Genomic DNA, 21630 nt, shown 5'->3' on the forward strand with positions numbered 1-21630 from the left:
GGAGTTTGAGGTTGCAGTGAGCTATGATGATGCCACTGCACTCTAGACTGGGTGACAAAGCAAGAGTCTGTCTGAAAAAATAGGAAGAAATCCACCTTATTTATGTTGTGAGAATGCCTCTATTAGGTGCCAGCAATATGGTTCTGTACTGACATTTGAACAGCCCAAGACTCCTCTATACAATTCCCCCTCAGTTGTGAAAAAGAAACATCTTAGAAGAATGTACACAGGATAACACCATGGAGATAGCAAATCATGAGGAGTATTTACAAGGATGATCATGGCCAGCTGTCTTCCATGGTTAAGGACTAAAATATTAGCAGAAATTAACTTAAACCAAGAAATCTCAAATGAACATATGGAAAAATGCTGTGTCCCCTTAAGGACAGTCATTCGTTAAAGTAAGAATTTAGATGCAAAAATTCTCCCCATGATGCCACATACGCCACATCACTCCTTTCACATCTGCCCCATTTCAACAGGGAAACACGGTCACCAACAACTTTGAGATCCATTGGTACTTTCCTCAGTCCTTGTCTGCCCCCCTCAACACCATGTGATAGAGCTAACTGCTTCTCCATTTAGAAACACATTTCCCAAAGACTGAAACTGGACCCACACCTTTCTCCACTCACAAAAATTGATTCAAGATAGATAAAGGACTTAAATTTAAGGCATGAAACAATAAAAATCCTCCAAGAAAGCATAGGAAAAACACTGGAAGATATTGGCCTGGGGAAAGACTTCATGAAGAACACTGCCATGGCAATTGCAACAACAACAAAAATAAACAAATGGGACTTCATTAAACTGAAAAGCTTCTGTACAGCTAAGGAGACAATAACCAAAGCAAAGAGACAACCTACACAATGGGAAAGGATATTTGCATATTTTCAATCAGACAAAAGCTTGATAACTAGGATCTATAGAGAACTCAAATTAATCCACATGATAAAAGCCAACAATCCCATATATCAATGGGCAAGAGACATGAATAGAACTTTCTCTGAAGACGACAGACGAATGGCTAACAAACACATGAAAAAATGTTCATCATCTCTATATATTAGAGAAATGCAATTCAAAACAACCCTGAGATATCATCTAACCCCAGTAAGAATGGCCCACATCACAAAATCTCAAAACTGCAGATGCTGGCGTGGATGTGGAGAGAAGGGAACACTTTTACACTGCTGGTGGGACTGCAAACTAGTACAACCTTTCTGGAAGGAAGTATGGAGAAACCTCAAAGCACTCAAGCTAGACCTCCCATTTGATCCTGCAATCCCATTACTGGGCATCTACCCAGAAGGGAAAAAATCCTTTTATCATAAGGACACTTGTACTAGACTGTTTATTGCAGCTCAATTTACAATCACCAAAATGTGGAAACAGCCTAAATGCCCACCAACCCAGGAATGGATTAACAAGCTGTGGTATATGTATACCATGGAATACTATTCAGCCATTAAAAAAAATGGAGACTTTACATCCTTCGTATTAACCTGGATGGAAGTGGAAGACATTATTCTTAGTAAAGCATCACAAGAATGGAGAAGCATGAATCCTATGTACTCAATTTTGATATGAGGACAATTAATGACAATTATGGTTATGGGGGGGAAGCAGAAAGAGGGACGGAGGGAGTGGGGTAGGGCCTTGGTGTGTGTCACACTTTATGGGGGCAAGACATGATTGCAAGAGGGACTTTACCTAACAATTGCAATCAGTGTAACCTGGCTTATTGTACCCTCAATGAATCCCCAACAATTAAAAAAAAAAAGAAATTAGTTAAAAAATACAAAAAAAAAAAAAGAAACACATTTCCCTTTCACCTCCTCGCACTCAGGTCTGTGCAAATCTCTCTGGCTGCTCCTTTTCAGTCACCTTTGCTGGAGCATCCTCCCATACCCAACCTTTAACTGACAGCATGCCACAAGCTGAGCCCAGCTCTCTTTTCTTCTCATGTTACACCTCTCTCCAGGTCTCCCCTTCAACTCTACAATATAAATTACTATACAACAGCTACCATATTTTTACTCCTAAACAAGACTTCACTTAGAAGCTCCAAAATCTTCCTGGTTAGATGTTTCACAGGCCCTTCAAATGCAGTTAAGTTCAAAACTGAATTCATGATACCCTCAGGCAATAAAGTTATTTTCTTTCTTTCTTTTTTTTTTCTTTTTTTCGCAGTTTTTGCTTGGGGCTGGGTTTGAACCTGCCACTTCCAGTATATGGGGGCGGCACCCTACTCCTTTGAGCCATAGGCACTGCCTGGCAATAAAGTTATTTTCTTTAAAAACAGAATCTGCTTATATCATCCCCATGTCTAAAATATTCATATAGTTTATAATCCCCTCAAAGTAGCCTAGCCTCATTGTGATGCCAATCTCAATTTTGTTCTATACATTGCAACAGCATGTCTTGTTTTCAGTCTTTGAAGGCGACCGGGCCTGGAACCTCCCATGATGCTCTTCTGTAGAACACTCCCTTCCCTCATTTTTTAATGTCCCGAAGTTCTCTGACTTCTTTGTTTCTATTTGATAGAATGCTATTGTTTTTCATAAATATAATATGTTCTCTTATGTCCAGGCAACATTAATTATAATTTTTGAAGTTTCTTCTTCTGTGTGGTATTGCTTTCTTTCAGTTCCATTTTCTGTATGTTTTGCCTTTGATGTTCATTTATTCTACCTGCTGGAGTCCAACCTCATGTCCAGGAAGCTCTGTGATGCAGCAGGACCTGTTCGTCTGCTGGCTTCACTGCAATCTTGCAGTGCACTAATCTTTGGGGACCTTATCTCAGTACCTAGAGGCCTCTTTTCAGTCTACTCCATTTCTCCAGAAAATAATTCTCCAAACTCCGTCTTGGGGAATATTTCTTAGGGAAAGTAAAGAGAACCAGTGTTTTAGCATTCAGAACACAAATTTTCAAAATACCCAGAGCCATCATTTTACTTCCTCTTCCCTTTACATTCAAAGCCATCATTTTATTCTCTCTTCTGCTGTATCTAATATCCAGCAATGTGGAGATTTTTTACCTCAATTTAGAGGAGCATTGGCTCAATGCACTTAGTCAAAAAAATAAACTTCCAGTCTCATGTAGGAAAAATATCAAAGGAGAGACAGAGGAGCACCTACCTGAGTTTGAAGAGTGGGGCATAAAGGGATTCAAACATTCCTCCTGTGGACATTCAGTCCCACACTGCATTTCCCACCCCCTTTTCAGTACATGATGCCTCCATATTCAGAGGCTAGCTACCCAAAGTTAAATCTTATAAAAATGAAAATTAAAAGTAACCCAGAACAAAACTGCATGCATACCATAATTACAACAGTGAAAAATATATCCCTAGGTGAAAGACTAAAAGGGGATACCTCAAAATGAAAAGTTTTATAATAAAAATAACTTTTAATGTAATTCCTTTGTAGCATTTAATATTTTTCATTAAAATTATTTCATGTAACCAAGTCAAAAGCATTTTTTAAAACTTCTCTCAAACTCTCGAAGTCACAGAGTGTCACTGAGTAAGAGATCACAGGCCACTTTCACAGGGCCATCTACTCACCCAACCCACCAAGAAACGAGGCACCTTGTCTGGTTCACACTGACCTGCATTCCAACTCTTCGCACCAATCTTTAGCTCGGTGTTTACGTTCGTGCCAAGGAACAATCATCAGGGAGTCACCATTAGAACTTAAATTAAAAATAAAACACATGAACATTTTTAATATACATTACCTCAATGACTAGCTGTGCAAGGAATATGATGCAAAAAGTATTGCTGTAACCTTAACCTCTGAGGTTCATGTTTACAGTACCTGGAGTGGCACATGACACATACTGTATATAATATGCAAATGAGTAATAATATATTGCTAATTTCCATTTAATCATAAAATTCGTTTACAAAAAGTAATATTCATAAACACAGACACTGGCAAGGAATTAAAGGATGGTATGTGTAAGTATTCATTCACATAATCTAAAACACTCATAAATAGCCTATATTGTATGTTCTTAAATACCAACATAAATTGTTCCCTGCCTCAAAAGCTTATAATCTAGAAAGATTCCAAATCTGTGCTAGCCAACCATTAGTTACATATCCATGTATTAAGCACTTGAACCATGGCTACTGACACTAAGAAAACAAATTTCCAACTTAATTTAATTTTATTTAATTTTCATTTAGCCTCCTGTGACTAATGGCTATCATATCAGATAACACACCTGGAGGACAGGTAATAGCAAGAATGGAAAACTAACTTTGCAGATAGAAAGTTTCATTAGAAGATGAAGAAAGAAAATCCACAGGAGACAAAGACAAGGCCAGATTGCATGGAAAATTGAAAAGGAAAAGCAAGGTAAACACAGTATGTAACATAGTAGAGTAATGTGCTGTGAGTGAGGGGACATAAGAAACAGAAGCAAATCTGAATCTGACTGTTCACTACCTATGCTGGCTTTGGCATGTAACTTTCTATAGTGAAGGGCTTGAAGCATTATCTCTAGTATCTATGAATCCATGAAAGCAACTGAATGATTCTAAATTAAGAATAAAAAAAAAAAAATTTCAATTGCCTTGCTTTTATGGTTCAATAAAATATTTTCTCTGTTATTTCTGAGTATTAAAAGTAGCCGGCTCCATATTCTGAGGGTGGCAGGTTTGAACCTGGCCCCGGCCAAATTGCAACAAAAAATAGCTAGGCGTTGTGGCGGGCGCCTATAGTCCCAGCTACTCGGGAGACTGAGGCAAGAGAATCGCCTAAGCCCAAGAGTTGGAGGTTGCTGTGAGTTGTGATGCCACAGCACTCTACCGAGGGCGATAAAGTTAGACTCTGTCTCAGAAAAAAAAAAAAAAAAAAGTAGCATTTTTCCTGAAATTCATCATAGCCCCAGAAAAAAGATTGCATATTCTTATATCTTTAGGTATACAACATGCTTTGCACAAGAAACACTTCATAAACAGTTGAAAATTATGCTGGTAAGGAGATTGGGCTTCATGTTCAAGGTAATAGGAAACCACTAGAGGGTTTTAAAGCAAAAGAGGGACGCTAATGAGGTCTGAGAAGGAGCAATGATGATTCAACAATCAATGGCATCAGCCTTGCAATTATTATTATTGGGATAAATAATCCAAAGTCAAGGCTATTATTATTGGGACAAATAATCCAAAGTCAAGGCTCCCTATTATATATATATAAAATAAGAAATTTATTATAGTGTACATTTAAAATAGAAATTTTTAGCTATTGTGTAATATCCTACCAGAGATACATTTTTGAAGGAACTTGACTTCATATTTTTATATTTCTCAATCATAGATGATGATTTAGGATAGACAACACACACTATTTCATTTGTCACCAAATTAAAAAAATCTATTTTATTTTCTTTCATGTCCATGACTAATATTTTATCAGACCACTGAAATAAAAAGTAAAAAAAAATAATATTTAGATACAATAATAATGGTAATGTTCACTCTTCCAACATAAGAATAAATTATAGCAATAAATTGAGGATTGGGAAGAAAATACAAAAACCCAGCAAGCTATTATGACTTTTCTAATTAAAACAGACATGTTTCCTTAAGCTACACAAAATGTTTTCTAAAATTATTTTAGAAACATGTATCACAAGTTGAGATTTGTGCTTTTTTATAGAGAATAGATACTAGATACAAGAATTATTACTAACACAATTAGTAATGATGTGGGACCTTCAGCAAAATAATACTTATTTGGTATTTAGAGACTAGAAATTTGTGAAACTTTATCTTCACTGAACAAAAACAGGTAAGAAAACAATACCTCTTTTTATCAAAACATATGAAAAACAAGTTCTGTTCTTAGGCACCCACCTAAAGAGTCCTAGGTTATTAAAGTGCTGTGCTAACCCCGCTGGTGAAATAATGACAGTACTAATATTATTATATCATATCAACAGTGATCAGCAATGACAATAATCCAGAGTCTCACTCTGTCACACAGACTAGAGAGGAGAGGCATGATCAGAGCTCAGTGACACCTCAAACTCCTGGGCTCTAGCAATCTTCCTGACCCAGCCTCCCAAGTAGGTAGGATTACAGGTTTACATCATCATACCCAGCCAATTTTTCTATTTTTTGTAGAGACAGGGTCTCACAATGTTGCCCAGGCTGGTCTCAAACTTTGGGCCTCAAGCGATTCTTCTGCATTAGCCTCCCAAAGTGCTGGGATTAGAGCCATCAGCTACCCCCCAAGACGCAATAATCCTTAACACTTACTGATCTCTTATTATGTACCAGACAGTATACAATGTTTTACAATACTCCAATTTAGTCCTATCCATCAAATGTAGTAGGTGAAATTATATTCCTTATATTATAATGAGAAAACTGAGACATAAGTTAACTTATCCATCCTCATAAAACCATAAAACTCTGTAAATGACAGAGCCAGAATTTAAACACAACCAGTTAGAATCCAATGCCTCTAGAAAGCACATAGGGACTACAATCTAGCCCCCACCCACGTATCCACCATTTCCTACTTCATAACAGCTACCAGCCAGATTTGCCTCCGGCAGGCAGGAGGCAATTTGAGCCTTTGCATGATTTAACAGAGACAGCCCAATAAGAACCATTATGGATATGCAACCTAATGGATACATTTAAAGGAAGATATGTAACTAACAGATTGCTAGTCTTATAAAACTATTAATAATTTTTACCAAAGATGATTTGGTAGATATAAAATGTTTTTATATACAAACCAATTGTTTATATAAACCAATGTTTGTATAAAAACATAAACAAAAAAACATTGCTCCCTTCCTTCTGTTCTTTGATTTTCTCCCACAATGTTTCAACAAAACAAATTATTTTAAACCAAATTTTAGCAAACTAAAGTAGTTATAAAGGCATCATAAGTTCTTCATTTTGCTTCAAATGATAGCATTTAAGAAACAGGACTCCTCCCAATCAGTATAAAGATCTTTAAAGGCAGAATTCTTGTTTACTTCATCTAGTGCTATACCTCAGCACTTGAAATAGTGTCTGGCTTTTAGTAGACTATAAAAAATACGTGTAGATTGAATTAATTAATGGGCGGGACAACATAAAAATTTTAAGTGATTTCATGGGTATCACAAAAATTCGAGATTGAAATATAGCAATGGAAGGGAACTATTTGTACATAAAAAACATGAATGAAGGAGGCACATTTGTGTAGAATCTGGGGATCTCAGAGTGAGAACACAGATGCTTTCTGATGCTTTCTAATACATATTAAACTGATGGAAGGACAAGCTATACTAGTAATGGTATATAGCAACTACCTAGTTGGACATATCATTATACTTCAGTTTAAAAAAGAAAAGACTTAAGAATACATATTACCCTAAATCTTAGCATTATTTACACTTTAAAATAATAAACTTTTTTAAAATGCCCAAATTTTAGCTACCTATTCTTTCATAAAATAATAGCATAATGGAATGCTTAATAAAACTTAGAGAAAACCCTTTTAATAAATTCTCTTCACAAAGCATTACTCATGTAAGTCAATTCCATAGGTTAGGTAAAATTGGGGCTTAAAAAAACCTCTAGAAATCTCACTGTTCCTTCTATAGAACTGAAGAAAGTTTGGTTAGTTGCAAAACTTACCCCTTGAAGTTCCATAAACACAAAACTGCACTTACGTATATTTTATTTTATTAATCTATTTTTCCACTTTGCTTGAGAAGTCTCAAAACTTAAATGCAACATTTCCACTAAAAAGAGGAATTATATGGTAAACCTAAATTATCTCTTTACAAAATAATGGTTGCTTTTGCTTAATTTTAGAACTCTTTATATTAGAACCGTATTCATTGTTTTATTCCAAACAATAAACTATACTGGTTTCATCTGAAGGTAACATTTATCTGTCAGCAGGAAAGGAACGAATATAACAAGTTCTATTATATTCAACAATTCTCTTACCAATTATTTCTCAAACTATATATAAATGTTTTATTTCAAAGAAATCATATCAAGAATAAACTTTCAAAAAGTTCTTTTATTTGTGCTCTATGCTGTGGAAACAAAAGGCTAAATAGACAGTATGTTACTACTAATTGCCACCTTTTATGCATTGGCTTTAAAATGTGTCATTATATTTATTTCTATTATTTAGCAGAGAATAAAATGTTCTGGTAAATAAAGGACAATAAATAATAATGTGGGCCTATATGTGTAACTACACTGTGGTTACCTTCCCTGAACAAGGCAAACAGATCTGAAACGCAATAGGAAACCAATTAAAAGCCAGTTGTCAGTCAGAAGGCCTAGGCATCATTCAGAGTTCGCCTCTGGAACAATGAGATTCAATTTCGCTAATAAATAACTTGTAAAATAGAGTAGAAACTAAGACGTTTTGAAACTTAACAGTATCCTGAGATGCCAGAAATGTGCAAAAGAGAAAAAAGAATGACCACAGCAGGGCTCTGGAGTTTGGCTCCTCCTCCTACTCATCAGTTTAGCCTCTGGGACCCAGCTGGCTCACCTACTTGGTAATTACTGTTACCAAGCCTTACCAAATGAAAGCAAAGATACAGCAAAGATTTTCTTAAATTCTAATCCATAATAATCAAGAGTATGCTTTTAGAAGTCTAACTTCGGGGTTAGAATTGTGACTCTGCCCTGCACAGCTGTGTAACCTTGATGGAGTCATTCTATCTGCCTTGCCTTGATTTCTTCGCTAGTGAAATAGGGATAACAACAGTACTGACCTCATTTAGTCTCAGGGAGAATCAAAATGGTTAGTACATATAAAGCCCTGAGGACAGTACCTTGGTATACATAAGATGTTCAATAAATATTGACTATCACTAAAAAATCATTATTATTAAAACAAGCAAGAAAGTTTTTCAAAAGTAGAAGTAAAAAACACACGTGACTCTGACATTTCAAGATCTACTTCATGATAAATAATCCCATACTAATAATTATTTCAATGATCATATTTACAATACCTAAAACTGCAATAAACTCTATTAACACCATCCTGAGCAAGGCAATAAACAGTAATAAGAAAATGTGATGAGTTGATTTACGAGATAGAAATTACCACAATTTCCAAAAGCCATTGTCTCTCTCTCAAATGCTTAAAATGAAGTTTAAAAACAAGTTTTTAACGATGAACAAAGGATGACTACACTATTTTATAGGAGAACTAGTTTGGAAATTTGTTAAAGTTTAAGGAAAAAAACACAAAATTCAATGAAGAAACATTAAAGAATTTCCCAGAAAAGTCAGTTAAATATCTTAGAAAAGCTGCTCTATACAAGGTGATTAGTGGCAGCAAACTGAGAAATTAACTGAACAGAGAAGCTGCTTATATGAAAAATGGCCCCACCACTACCACTTGCCTATTGGACAGATGAACCTAATTTTGAACAAGAGACACTAACAGTCCTCAGAACAACAAAGGATATCTATCTATGCTTGCTACAAGGAAAGCTACCAGGAAAGAAAGGTATCTTCAAACCCAATTTCAATGGCCTTGTACTTTATCAAGAATAAGCTGTGGAGAGCAGGCTGTGAGGGGGCAGGGCCCCCACAGCCTGGGGAGCATTCAGAGAATGACCCCCTTCTCCCTCCCCCCCACCCCCAACTACTTCTCCTCCTTTCCCAAAACCACCATATTCCTTTCTTCATGCTCTCTCTGCCAGAAATCAGGTGGCTCTTTGTTTGTCTAGTTAATATTTAGGAACTATGCAGCAATCCATGTGATCTTTCTCTTTTTTCTTGTTAACATATGTTAATGAAGTTAAGTAGAAACCATTAGCAGATGATCTGTTTTTGATAAAGTTATTTACGTTGTCCAATCATATTGTAAGACCTCATAAATGTCTTTTGTCAATGCTACTTCCCCATAAAGAACCCTGCTGAGATACTATGAAATAAAGTAGTGATTATAGTGGCAGCAAATTAGTGGCAGTGAAATAGGGATAACAACAGTACTGACCTCATTTAGTCTCAGGGAGAATCAAAGTAGTTAGTACATATAAAGCCCTGAGAACAGTACCTTGGTATACATAAGATGTTCAATAAATATTGACTATCACTAAAAAATCATTATTATTAAAACAAGCAAGAAAGTAAATAAAGCTGATTTTGTGTTTTGGTGCTTGCTGCAACCATCAGCTGAGTCATACCTCCCAATCCCATCTTTCATCTCTGGTGTCTTCTCTTCTATTTTATCTTCCTCAATCCCCACTGCTTCCACTATGGTTCATTCCCCTTCTCCAAGCAGGCTTGCGAAAATAAGCTAAAATGATCAACACAGAAAAATCTCCCAAAATATGTACGTAATGAGTTTTACATTCAGCATATGATGTTATGTACATATCTATATATGTATGTATAAATATAAATACTTATAAATATGTTTTTTCATTTATTTTTGTGATGATGTTCATATTTGTAATACTGTACAGATGGAAAACAGAGGTTCAAATTAAAATTCCTCAACTACAACTTTCATTTATAATAACTAACCTACAGCTTTGTGGTTGCCAGTATCTCAATCAATGAGGGAGAATACATATTAAACATGATAGCACTGAAAGATTTGAGATTTAAGAGTCAACTAAGGATGACTGGGACTATCCTCACACAGAGGGGTCCAGAAGTAGACATCCACAACTGCCAGATGGAAATAAATAGGAGAGAATTCCAATAAACTTCATTCCCATTCTGATATTCCACACTGACACAGAAACAGTGGACAGAGTAACAGTGAGGCCTTTATTACCATTACTTAAAGCAGGGGTCCTCAAACTTTTTAAATAGGGGGCCAGTTCACTGTCCCTCAGACCGGTGGAGGGTCAGACTATGGTTTAAAAAAAAAACTATAAACAAATTCCTATGCACACTGCACATATCTTATTTTGAAGTAAAAAAACAAAACAGGAATACAATCACACCGCCTCATGTGGCCTGTGAGTCATAGTTTGAGCACCCCTGACTTAAAGACAACCAGACCCTGACAAATATTCTTTGGACTACTAATTACATTGGAAAAACCACTTCCAAGACAAAGATAAAAATATATGACATCTGAATTTATCAACTACAAAACTACTGAAATGTACCAAAATGTTCATGAATTGTGTCAATGCTCATCATAAAACCTAACCCTATGTGAGTCTGTAGTGCTAATGAATTTTGAGCAAAGGCATTAGAGAGAAAAGAAAACTATTTTTTATATCCCTTTCATTCATATCATTAAAAAAAAAAAAAAAACCCACAAGTAGTACCTACGTAAACCCCCAGGCACAGAAAGACTATTTCGTAATTAAGACGCTTAAGAATCCCTGAATGTTTCTGCCTCTAAACCTGTGTTGAATGGGCATTTCACACACTACAGAACCATCCAACTTTGCCCAGCCTATGGCTGATATAGAGTACTTACTATCTGTGAGCATGAATATAAAATTTTAAGCAATTATACCCTGTTTCCCCGAAAATAGTCTTATTTTAAGGTGTGCTCCCAAAGATGCGCTAGGTCTTATTTTCAGGGGACGTCTTATCTTTCCTGTAAGTGGGTCTTATTTTCGGAGGATGTCTTATTTTCAGGGAAACAGGGTATATATAAATTCAGTAGTCCTGAGACAAAAATAATATTATCTTTTCCATTTTATACCACAGGGGACATAAACACAGAAACATTAAGCAACTTGTCCAAGGTCAAACAGCTAATAATTTGCGGCTGGGATTTGAACCCGGGCAGTCTGTTCCAGGGTCTATTCTCTCAGCCACTATGATATCCTACCTATCTGAATCCCACCTTTTCCAGCTCAGATTCCAGCTTTCCACAGATATTCCTACTGCCATTCCAGTCCAGATTGTTTTCTTTTTATTCTAAATCCTCACTAGTTGTCATCTGGAAAGTCATGTGGCATTTAATCTTATGACAGTACCTAAGTGGTATGTTCCACATGTTTTCCTGGAGTTCTTATCCATTATTTTGCCAATTTCCTAGTATATATTTTGTCTCTTCAATAGAGGTAAATATTCTTTCTAGTAAATACCCATTTTTAGCCATCACAACTCCGAATAGTGGTATAATGATAGCAAGAACATATGAGCAACAATTTTAACTAAATTTATACAAATATATTATTTCATTTATTCCTCAAACAGAAATACCTATAAGCTACATGTTATAATTATAAATTTTCATCACTTTTATGTATGTTTGACAGTTTTCATAATAAAAATATCTTTAAATTTTAAAAAATTATAAATTTTCAGATAATTAATCCATATGAGATCAAAAATTATCACTGACGAATGAAAGATCAGTAGGAACAGAACCATGATACTCTCTTAAATTTACAATCAAAGATCTCAAAAGAAAAGAAAACTCTTAAGAAGTAGATAAATAAGATTACATCTAGCTATAAAACTCACTGCACAATAAATAAAAACTATGAAAGTCAATTTAAACATGGAGACAAAAATGTAAAATGACAGACAATGGAGCCTCATAGTGTGAGCAGGTGAGAGGGGTGCCTGGTGGGTACAACGTGCGTGCTGCCTCAGGGATGCCTGCACGTAAGCCCCTGACTTCACCACAATGCAATATACCAATGATATATATACATTCAGCAGTTTTGAAACAAAAATATTATCTTTTCCATTTTATACTAGAGGGGACATAACTATGCTTCTACCTCAATGTAAATGTCTTAACACAATAACTAAGAAGATGCCAGGAAGGCTGTGTTAACCAGTGTGATGAAAATGTGTCAAACGGTTTATACAACCAATGTATGGTGCCCCATGATCATATTAATGTACACAGCTATGATTTAATAATAACAAAATAAAAAAAACTATGCTTCTACCTCATGAATATATACAAATTAAAAATAATTTTAAAAAATAAAAATCAATTTAAAAGTAGGACCACACAGCTAAGACTATTAGTTTGTAGGTGACTCTTTCAGGGTTTATCCCACTGAGACTGTAATTATTTATACACATGTCTTTCAGAGTAGGGTACTGTATATCTTCAGCACACAATTCATAGTAGGATCTTATTTAAAGGATTCAATTAATTGAATCATTACCAAACTTCCTTAAGAAATGAATTATTTTATATTAAGTTTTGAGAAACTCTCCAGTGACAGGAAAACATGATACTTTGAAAATCAAGTTGTACAAGGGCAGTAGAAAGAAAAACACGATATATTTAAAAATTAAAATCAAACATCACAAACATAGTATTTTTACCTCATCTCGAAGGATAGAAAGGTAGTATGGTACATGGCATGAATATTTATGTTGTCTTTAACTGTGTCAATCAATGTAGTGTTCATTAAAGGAAAAAAAAATGAAACTTTCTGATGTTCCCAAACCAAGCTTATCAGACTTTCTTTCATGTTATTAAATCTCACATGGATTTCTGTTACTGCTGTCATCACACTGAATTACAATTATTTATTTGTGTGCCTTGCTCCTTTACTAAACTATGAGCTCTTTCAAAGCTTTAGTCATTTTTGTATCCTAGGTGCAACACTGGCATTTATTTAAACCTCACTAAATATTTAATGGATAGATGAATGGATGGATGGACTGAAAAATGAATGGAAGAATATGAATAAATAAATGAAAAACCAAAAACTACTCTCAAATCATAGGGGTAATTATTATCAACATGCTTTCCTTGTGGGTAAAGATTGAAAGAAGATATCTGAGATTTTTTTCAACTGTTTCTGAGATAAAATTTCCAAAACAGACTGTACAATTCCCCATCTTACACCCATGCCATCAGCAACAATGCAATACTTTATAGGGCAGGAGACTCTCTGCCTATGCACAAGAACACATGAGTACGGTCCTAAGCTTTTAATAAACTAAGAAGTACAAAGATTATTTGCCCTGAGATACAGTTGTACAAGTCTACATACAGCCTTTTCAATCACAAGTTCTGTGATCAAGCCAAATTAGACAGCAGACTGGTTAGCATATAATTGCAATAAAAGCAAGGAAGACCCCAGAAATGAAAAGGGAGGGAAAGGCTCTAATGTCAGTTCCGCAGGTGGTGACTAGGAAGACAATGGTATAGGTATTTGCAGTGCAACTAATTCTAACAAATTTCTGTTGCTAATGAGGTTCAGAGTTAGCAGAGTTTGGCAGAGAAGAAAAACAAACACTAAAGAATTTGAAGAAAATGGGTTTCAAGGTTTTTCATATACTTAACTACATAATAGACATTCATTCCTTCAACACACATTTATTGAGCATATAACATTTAAGAAGGAATACAAAGATATTTCTCTTGCCATCAATAAACACATAAATAAGAAAAGAAAGAGCTGGAAAATAGTTTATATAAGTCAGTATGTGAGACACAAAGAGAACACTAGTGTATTCAAAGAGAAAAGAATGACTCTGAGAGGCAGGATGAGATCCAAGGGTCCAAGAAAGAGGTGGGATACATGTGACAAACCTTGTTGCTGAATATCACTGTGGGCCAGATGGCCAAGGGAGTACTTGAAAGGTGACAGCAGTGATATTTAGCAAAATGAGATATGTAACACTTTTTCTAGGATGAGTTCAGGACCTTAATTGTCAGAATTAAAGAAGCTCTGATAGCCATTCCAGAAAAAGAGTTCCAAAATTGCTTTGAAGGGTAGACCAGTTAGTAACATCAGTAAATTCAGTAAATAGCTTCCCAAGGGGACCATTACAAAGGTGACCAAAGTGACATTCAGCAATGATGTAGCACTTTTTCTAAGATGAGTTCAAAAACTTAATTTTCTGATCTCGTATGTCATGAATTTTTTTTCATAGTTCTTATATATAGTATCTAAACTTTTAGGATTAAGTTAAATGGGCATACACCAAGGACAAAACATTTCTTGGAATAATGCAAGTAAAATATAAATTTTACTTTTAATAATTTTCTTATTACAAATACAAGCCTTAAACAGTCTTGCTTATGTCAGCAATTAGAAAAAAATGTCTCATAAGGTTATTAACAAGTTGATTAAATACAGTGTGATAAGACACACTGATGTTACAGGCAAAGACTTTACATATTAATGAAATCTTGACTGGCCAAAGCACTGTGACCAAAAAGAGTTACAGGGACTATTTCTCTGAGACAATGAAGATGTTATAATCTACTTAAGGATCACATGTTCTGAAATTACTGGTCAAGGTATTTAAGGTTTGCAAGAAAAAAGATAATAAAAGAAAAAATCTCATCTCCATGAAAAGACTATCATTTGGCATCACTTGGTAATGCTGAATCTAGTAATAGCTTCTTTTTAGGGGGACGCATCAGTAGAGAAAGAATAAACACTCAAAGACAATTTCTTCCTTTCAAATGAAAACAATCTTTAGATTGTATTAAGTTACCCTAAAAACATTTGACAATAGTTACATTCACACAAACACGGTAATGAAATTAAAATGATTAAAATAATTATTTCAAGACATATTTCACTAACGCCTCTCAAATGTTTTGTCCTAAAAGCAGCATAATCCCTTTTTTGCTTATCTCATGAACATGCTGTGCGAGTTACATGTGAAACACAAAATTGGTTTGTAAACTAAAAAACAAATGTCCCATACTCAATCATGAAATAGCTGTTGAATAAAAGAAAATGGATGAATTCCTCAATACATCTTCATTTCCTTAGCACTTCTCAGAGTACCAGATAATAATATCAAATACCAATATCAACATACTTTTGAGGTCTAGAAAGATTATTCTGAAATAATATTCGTTTCTATCATCTCCATCAGAAAAATGATCCTAACCCCATTTTTTTTTTCCTTTAAATATAAAGGAAGAACTCATTTTATGAAGATCTACAGTGCCCTTGGTGCCAGGAGACATGTAAACCAATCACCCCTACCCCAGACCCAGACCCAGGCCCTACTCCCAGACCACCAAGGATATTGTGTCTTTCTTTCCTGATACATCCACCACATTATTCTCAGATCCTGAAACTGTCAACATATCCCAACAACTGCCACATTGTTAAGTACTCTATATACTATTCTTGGACAGCCACTTCAGAAGGCCAAATACTTATTCCAAACCCAAAATACAAAGCCACTTTATTCCTCTTGCCTCACTGCAGCTCAGAAATAAACTACATGTAGGAGAATTGAATTTTGATTAGGTAACTAATCAGGTTTTCAATTTTAAAGGGAAAAAGGAATACTTTTATGTTTCCCTGGAGAATCGAAAAAGTAAATGCAATACCCTAATCCTTCCATAAATATTTCATCATCCAGCCTACAGTTTAGTGATAATATTTCATTACAACAACAAAATTACAGTGGGACTAGAATATCTAATAAAAATGGCTTTTTAAAAAATTTCATGGAAGAAAAAAATATTTATGAACAGGACTAGGCTACAAAAAAAGTAAGTGAAAAAAAGATTCATACGTATTTATTGGAAATCCTCTACACTAACTCATTTCAACAACAAATTCATTGGGAACATCTGTTATACTCTCTAAATAAACATTATGATATAGGCAACGACTGAGTAGGTGAACAACTTCAGATTAAATATTATTCAGACTACTCTTTCCTACTCGAACTTTCCAACGTTAAAAGCACACTTTCACTTCCAATGCCTAGAAATAAACCTTACCAATTCCAAGGTAGCTTATATATACCACCATTTCTAAACCTATTTATATTCCTCATACAATACATATTATATTTTGATTTTCTGGTAGTTGTATCTATACCTAATCTTTCTGATGTTTTCTATTAGGCTACAATTTATCTGTAAACAGGAATCACATCTGAGTCATATTTGTATCTACCTACTCAATCTAATATGAACCGTATAAAGCCTTCATATGGAAAGTAAGTGTACCCTATGTTTTTATTGAAGTAACACAAAATCTTATATGATTCACATATCTCCTTTAAAGTGTTCTTTCAATGGACATGAAATAAAGCCATTTAGAAATGCTTTAACTCTTAAATCAGTTTCATGTATACTCATGATTAGTTACAAATTTTACTCCAAAAAGGGCTAATATTCAAAAATCAACATCTACTTTGAGAGAAACATCAAAATGTTTCTAATGGAATATAACCTTCTGGACTAGCCACAAAACTATGACACTTAAGCCAATAGTAACTGATGCTGGGAATTTTGCTGCTCCTTTTCAAGGAAAAAAACAAAAATAATTTAGCTTTTAAATTTAATGCTGCCTAGAATCAACTTTGAGGCAATGAAACGATAGTTTAAATTATTTCATTTTGAAAAAAAAACACAAACTAATGTACATCATCAAAACATCATTGATTTGAAACTGATAGGAAAAGGAGACTTCTACCTACCTTTCAGTTGTGAAGAATTACAATAATGTTGTCTGATCTTTTCAAAGGTAAATTCTTTATTAATGACTTAAGAAACAGCTAAATTAATTTGACCTAAATCAAATTTGTTCTACTGGAAATAGCTAAATTAATTTGACCTAAATAGCTAAATTAATTTGACCTAAATAATTTTCTACAAGAAATTTTAATATAAAGAATATTGGGCGGCACCTGTGGCTCAGTTGGTAGGGTGCCGGCCCCATATACCGAGGGTGTCGGGTTCAAGCCCGGCCCCGGCTGAACTGCAACCAAAAAATAGCTGGGCGTTGTGGCGGGCGCCTGTGGTCCCAGCTGCTTGGGAGGCTGAGGCAAGAGAATCGCTTAAGCCCAGGAGTTGGAGGTTGCTGTGAGCTGTGTGATGCCACGGCACTCTACCGAGGGCCATAAAGTGAGACTCTGTCTCTACAAAAAAAAGAAAAAAAAAAAAGAATATTGATGTTTTGCTTTTATGGCATAAATTTTATGTTGTTGTAATAACAGAAAAGGTCTCCATGTTTGTCTATACAAGAGTTGTGAAACAAACAATTAGCAGACATATTAGAAGTTCCCTTCAGTTTGGATACTCCACTTATCACCAAAAAATGAAGAGGTCCTCCAGAAGAATTCAGTTACTAAGAGTGATGTAACCTCCCATCTCCAACCAGAATTCAGCTTCATCCTTTAAGAAACTGCTGCACAGTATAAACAGAAACTTGGCCCACAGGTAGACAACCACTCCAAACCTTTTTAATCATAACACTAATCCACTAAAAGTATATTATACCTTGAGGACATTGGCCTTAAGTGAAAAAAAAAAAAAAAAAAACAGTCACAAAAAAAACAAACAAACAAAAAAAAAAGAAAACGAGTACTGTATCCATTTGCATAAAGTTCCTAGAAGAGTCAAATTCAGAGACTCAAAGAACAAAAGGGGTTGCCTGGGTCTAGGGGAAGGAAGAGTGGGGAACTGTTTATGAGCGGAGTTTCAGTTCTACGAAATAAAGAGTTCTGGAGATCAGTTGCACAGCAATGTGAATGCACTTAACACTATGGAACCACACGCTTAAAAATAGTTAAGATGGTAAATTTTCTGTTATGTGCATTTTACAGTTAAAATTTTAAAAATAAACGGTGCCCATACCAAGTGGGTAGAGCACCGGCTACATATACCCAGGCTGGTGGGTTCAAGCACAGCTCAGGCCAGCTAAACAACAATGACAACTGCAACAACAAAATAGCTGGGTGTTGTGGTGGGCACCTATAGTCTCAGCTACTTGGGAGGCTGAGGCAAGAGAATTGCTTAAGCTCAAGAGTTTGAGGTTGCTGTGAGCTGTGACGCTATAAGCACTGTACTGAAGGCAACATAGCTAGACTTTGTCTCAAAAAAAAATTTTTTTTAAATAAATAAATAGTATATTCATTCTTAGGATTGCAGGACACAATTGTGGGGACATACCTAATATATCCCCACACTTTTAGTCTGAGAAAGTGTAAGATAGGTCTCCTTTGCAAATTCAGTTCCAAACAGAATGCCTTTGACTCTATCTTATTTACTTTGCCACATCAATTGTTTGCAGTTTCTAAATCTGCTTACATAATAATCTTTTATTCAGCAATAATTGTAAACTATCATTGCATACATACACTATGTTCATAGCATTTTATTAGGATATATATGTTAGTCTTGTTATTTGAAAAAACTTGCATTAAAATACAACAACTTTTGAAAACAGAAAAATTTCTTCAAATTGGCCACCAGAAGGTCCCTTGGTTTTGGGTGCATGACAATGACTTAGTGAGGAGAAAAAGGATGCAAAACTTCTTTACCCAAACAACTCCCCAGTAGAAACTGGAAGTGGAAAATTCCTAGAGGCCTTGGATTTTCTGTCGCAAAGAGCAAAAAGGGGACATGACCCAAGAAAAGCAGGAATAATCTAGGGTCAGTAAGGAAACAAAGTGTCAGAGCTAAACACATCGGTTAAAGCAAGCAGAGCTCAAGGAGGTCCTAGGTCTACAGGTCACAGGAAAGGGTGCTTCTGCCAAAGGGGCTGTCGTACTATTTATCACTGTTTTGCAAGGTTTGTGAAGACAGGTGAATGTGCTTACTGAGCTCTAGGAAAATGTTTTCTGAAGATGGGGAGTAGGTATATGTTGACATAAGCTTAGATTGGCATCCTCTGTGATACAAACCACTAGTGACCTAAACTGTTCACTCAACCACTCTATTTTTAGCCTCAATAGCATGCCACATAAATGACTGTGAAACTAAAAGTAACAGAATAATTAGAAGTCATCAGATAAGTCATACAATAAAATTCAGAAAGGAAAAAGGAAACAGCTAAAACACATTTTCAGAGTTCACTCAATTACAGTCCATTTGCATGTTAACAGCATGCTTTTCAAACTTTCCATCACCAAATAATCTCACTAAACTTAGATATTTACAAGTGAAAAAATTGCCAAGTTACTATAGTAACAGCTTTTCTCAGATGATGAGAAAAATAAAGTGCTGTAGATAACCTATTTCCATCAACAGAGTTTCACCACTTATACTACAAAATACAAGTTTTAAATACTGTAATATCCCAAAACACATGAAATATAATTCAATCTTTTCTTACTGACTCTGGAGTTAATCCACGAATATAAATATGAATATCAGTTCTCAATGTCTAATAAACATATAAATGTCAAAGAATTTCTTAAAGAAATAAAGAAATTTCTTAAAGAATAACAGGGTTTATTTCCATATATTAAAAGTAAATGTGGTCGACATGCATTGTGGTATCCTGTGCTGATTCTCAAACAGGAAAAGGACATTAGTTAAAAAAAAAAATGACTAAACCCAATGAAATCTGTAGTTAGCCCATAGTACTGTACAGTCAGTTCTGCTAAAATGTTTTAAAAAATGCAAATTTGTTCCAATGAATGATGTATTAGGAAACAACTTAAAAGTTAACAGAAATTTTTCATTTGCTGATGCCCAATTTCATCTTGAAGAAGTGTTAGTTGATTGAACACAGAAAACTGTACCCCACTGAACCAACCTGCTTTGGATTCCACAAGCACGCACACTCGTCAAACAGCCACCAGTCCCCGCCCTACATACAGCCAGCGCCGGAGAGCCCCTCTCACCCAGGTCTGGTGTTACAGCGTTCCATCAAATTTCTGATCACCATCCTTCCTCCACTTCCAATTAACTCACAAGCTACAACTCTTTTGACACCTACTTCCGCAACCAAGGTCTTGTCCAGGTCTTTTTCAAGGTAAAGTGCCATATTTTAGAATGTTTGTACTTCTTAACCACTTAACAGTAGGCTCATAACTTGTCCCAGTGAACCAAGTTTTTCAGTGCTATGACACTAACCCCATTTTTCCCATATGGTTTTCACTGAACAATTCTGCATAATGCAGTGCGTTTTAGGAATGCATGTACCACATTTTAACAGAATTAACTACTCTAATGGTCATTTCTTATTCTGACAAATGTGCTATGGTTACATAAGAAGAAAACAGAACCTAAACAAATAGTATACAGGAATTCTCTGTATTATTAATATCATTTTGAATTTTCTGTAAATATAAAATTATTCCAAAAGAAGTTTAAAATGATAAGTATATGAAGTATATAAGGCCAAAACCTTAATATTAATTTGCTCATTTAATAAGTATTTACGGAGTGCCTACAAATGTTCCAGGCACTATTCTAAGTGTAGGGGATAAGAACAGGATCAAAACACATGATAATCCCTGTCTGGTTAGAGCTGACATTTTAGAAAGGGATGAGAACGAAATAGGACAAATAAGTAAATCAGAAATTAATAATAATTGCTAACACTGAATTAGCACCTACATGGTGCTAAGCACCATTCTCCACAGTTTATATACATTAACTCACTGATCATTCTTATACTATCAAGTAAGTGGTATAAGCATCCCCATTTTATAGGTGAGGAGACTGAAGTGCAGTTAAGAAACCTACCCAGGGCTTGACGCCTGTAGCTCAGCAGCTAAGGCACCAGCCTCATACACCACAGCTGGCAGACTCAAACCCAGTCAGGGCCTGCCAAACAACAATAACTACAACCAAAAAATAGCCGGGCATTGTGGCAGGCGCCTGTGAGGTTGAAGCAAGAGAATCACTTAAGCCCAAGAGTTTGAGGTTGCTGTGAGCTGTGATGTCACAGCACTCTACCAAAGGTGACATAGTGAGACTCTGTCTCAAAAATAAAAAGAAAGAAACCTACCC

The 21630-nt window shown here is 35.3% G+C and overlaps 1 protein-coding gene across 2 annotated transcripts in view; it reads right to left on the minus strand.

Annotated features, from left to right (window-relative positions):
- The window catches only part of NBAS (NBAS subunit of NRZ tethering complex), a 408191-nt gene that overhangs the window by 262700 nt on the left and 123861 nt on the right, over positions 1-21630 (minus strand). For both annotated transcript variants that reach the window (XM_053587868.1, XM_053587869.1), the window contains one exon: positions 3614-3697. In XM_053587868.1, the coding sequence (XP_053443843.1) occupies positions 3614-3697 (84 nt within the window). The remainder of the gene's footprint in view (positions 1-3613; positions 3698-21630) is intronic.

This window comes from Nycticebus coucang, chromosome 4 (genome assembly GCF_027406575.1).
Source record: "Nycticebus coucang isolate mNycCou1 chromosome 4, mNycCou1.pri, whole genome shotgun sequence".
Classification (NCBI taxonomy): domain Eukaryota; kingdom Metazoa; phylum Chordata; class Mammalia; order Primates; family Lorisidae; genus Nycticebus; species Nycticebus coucang.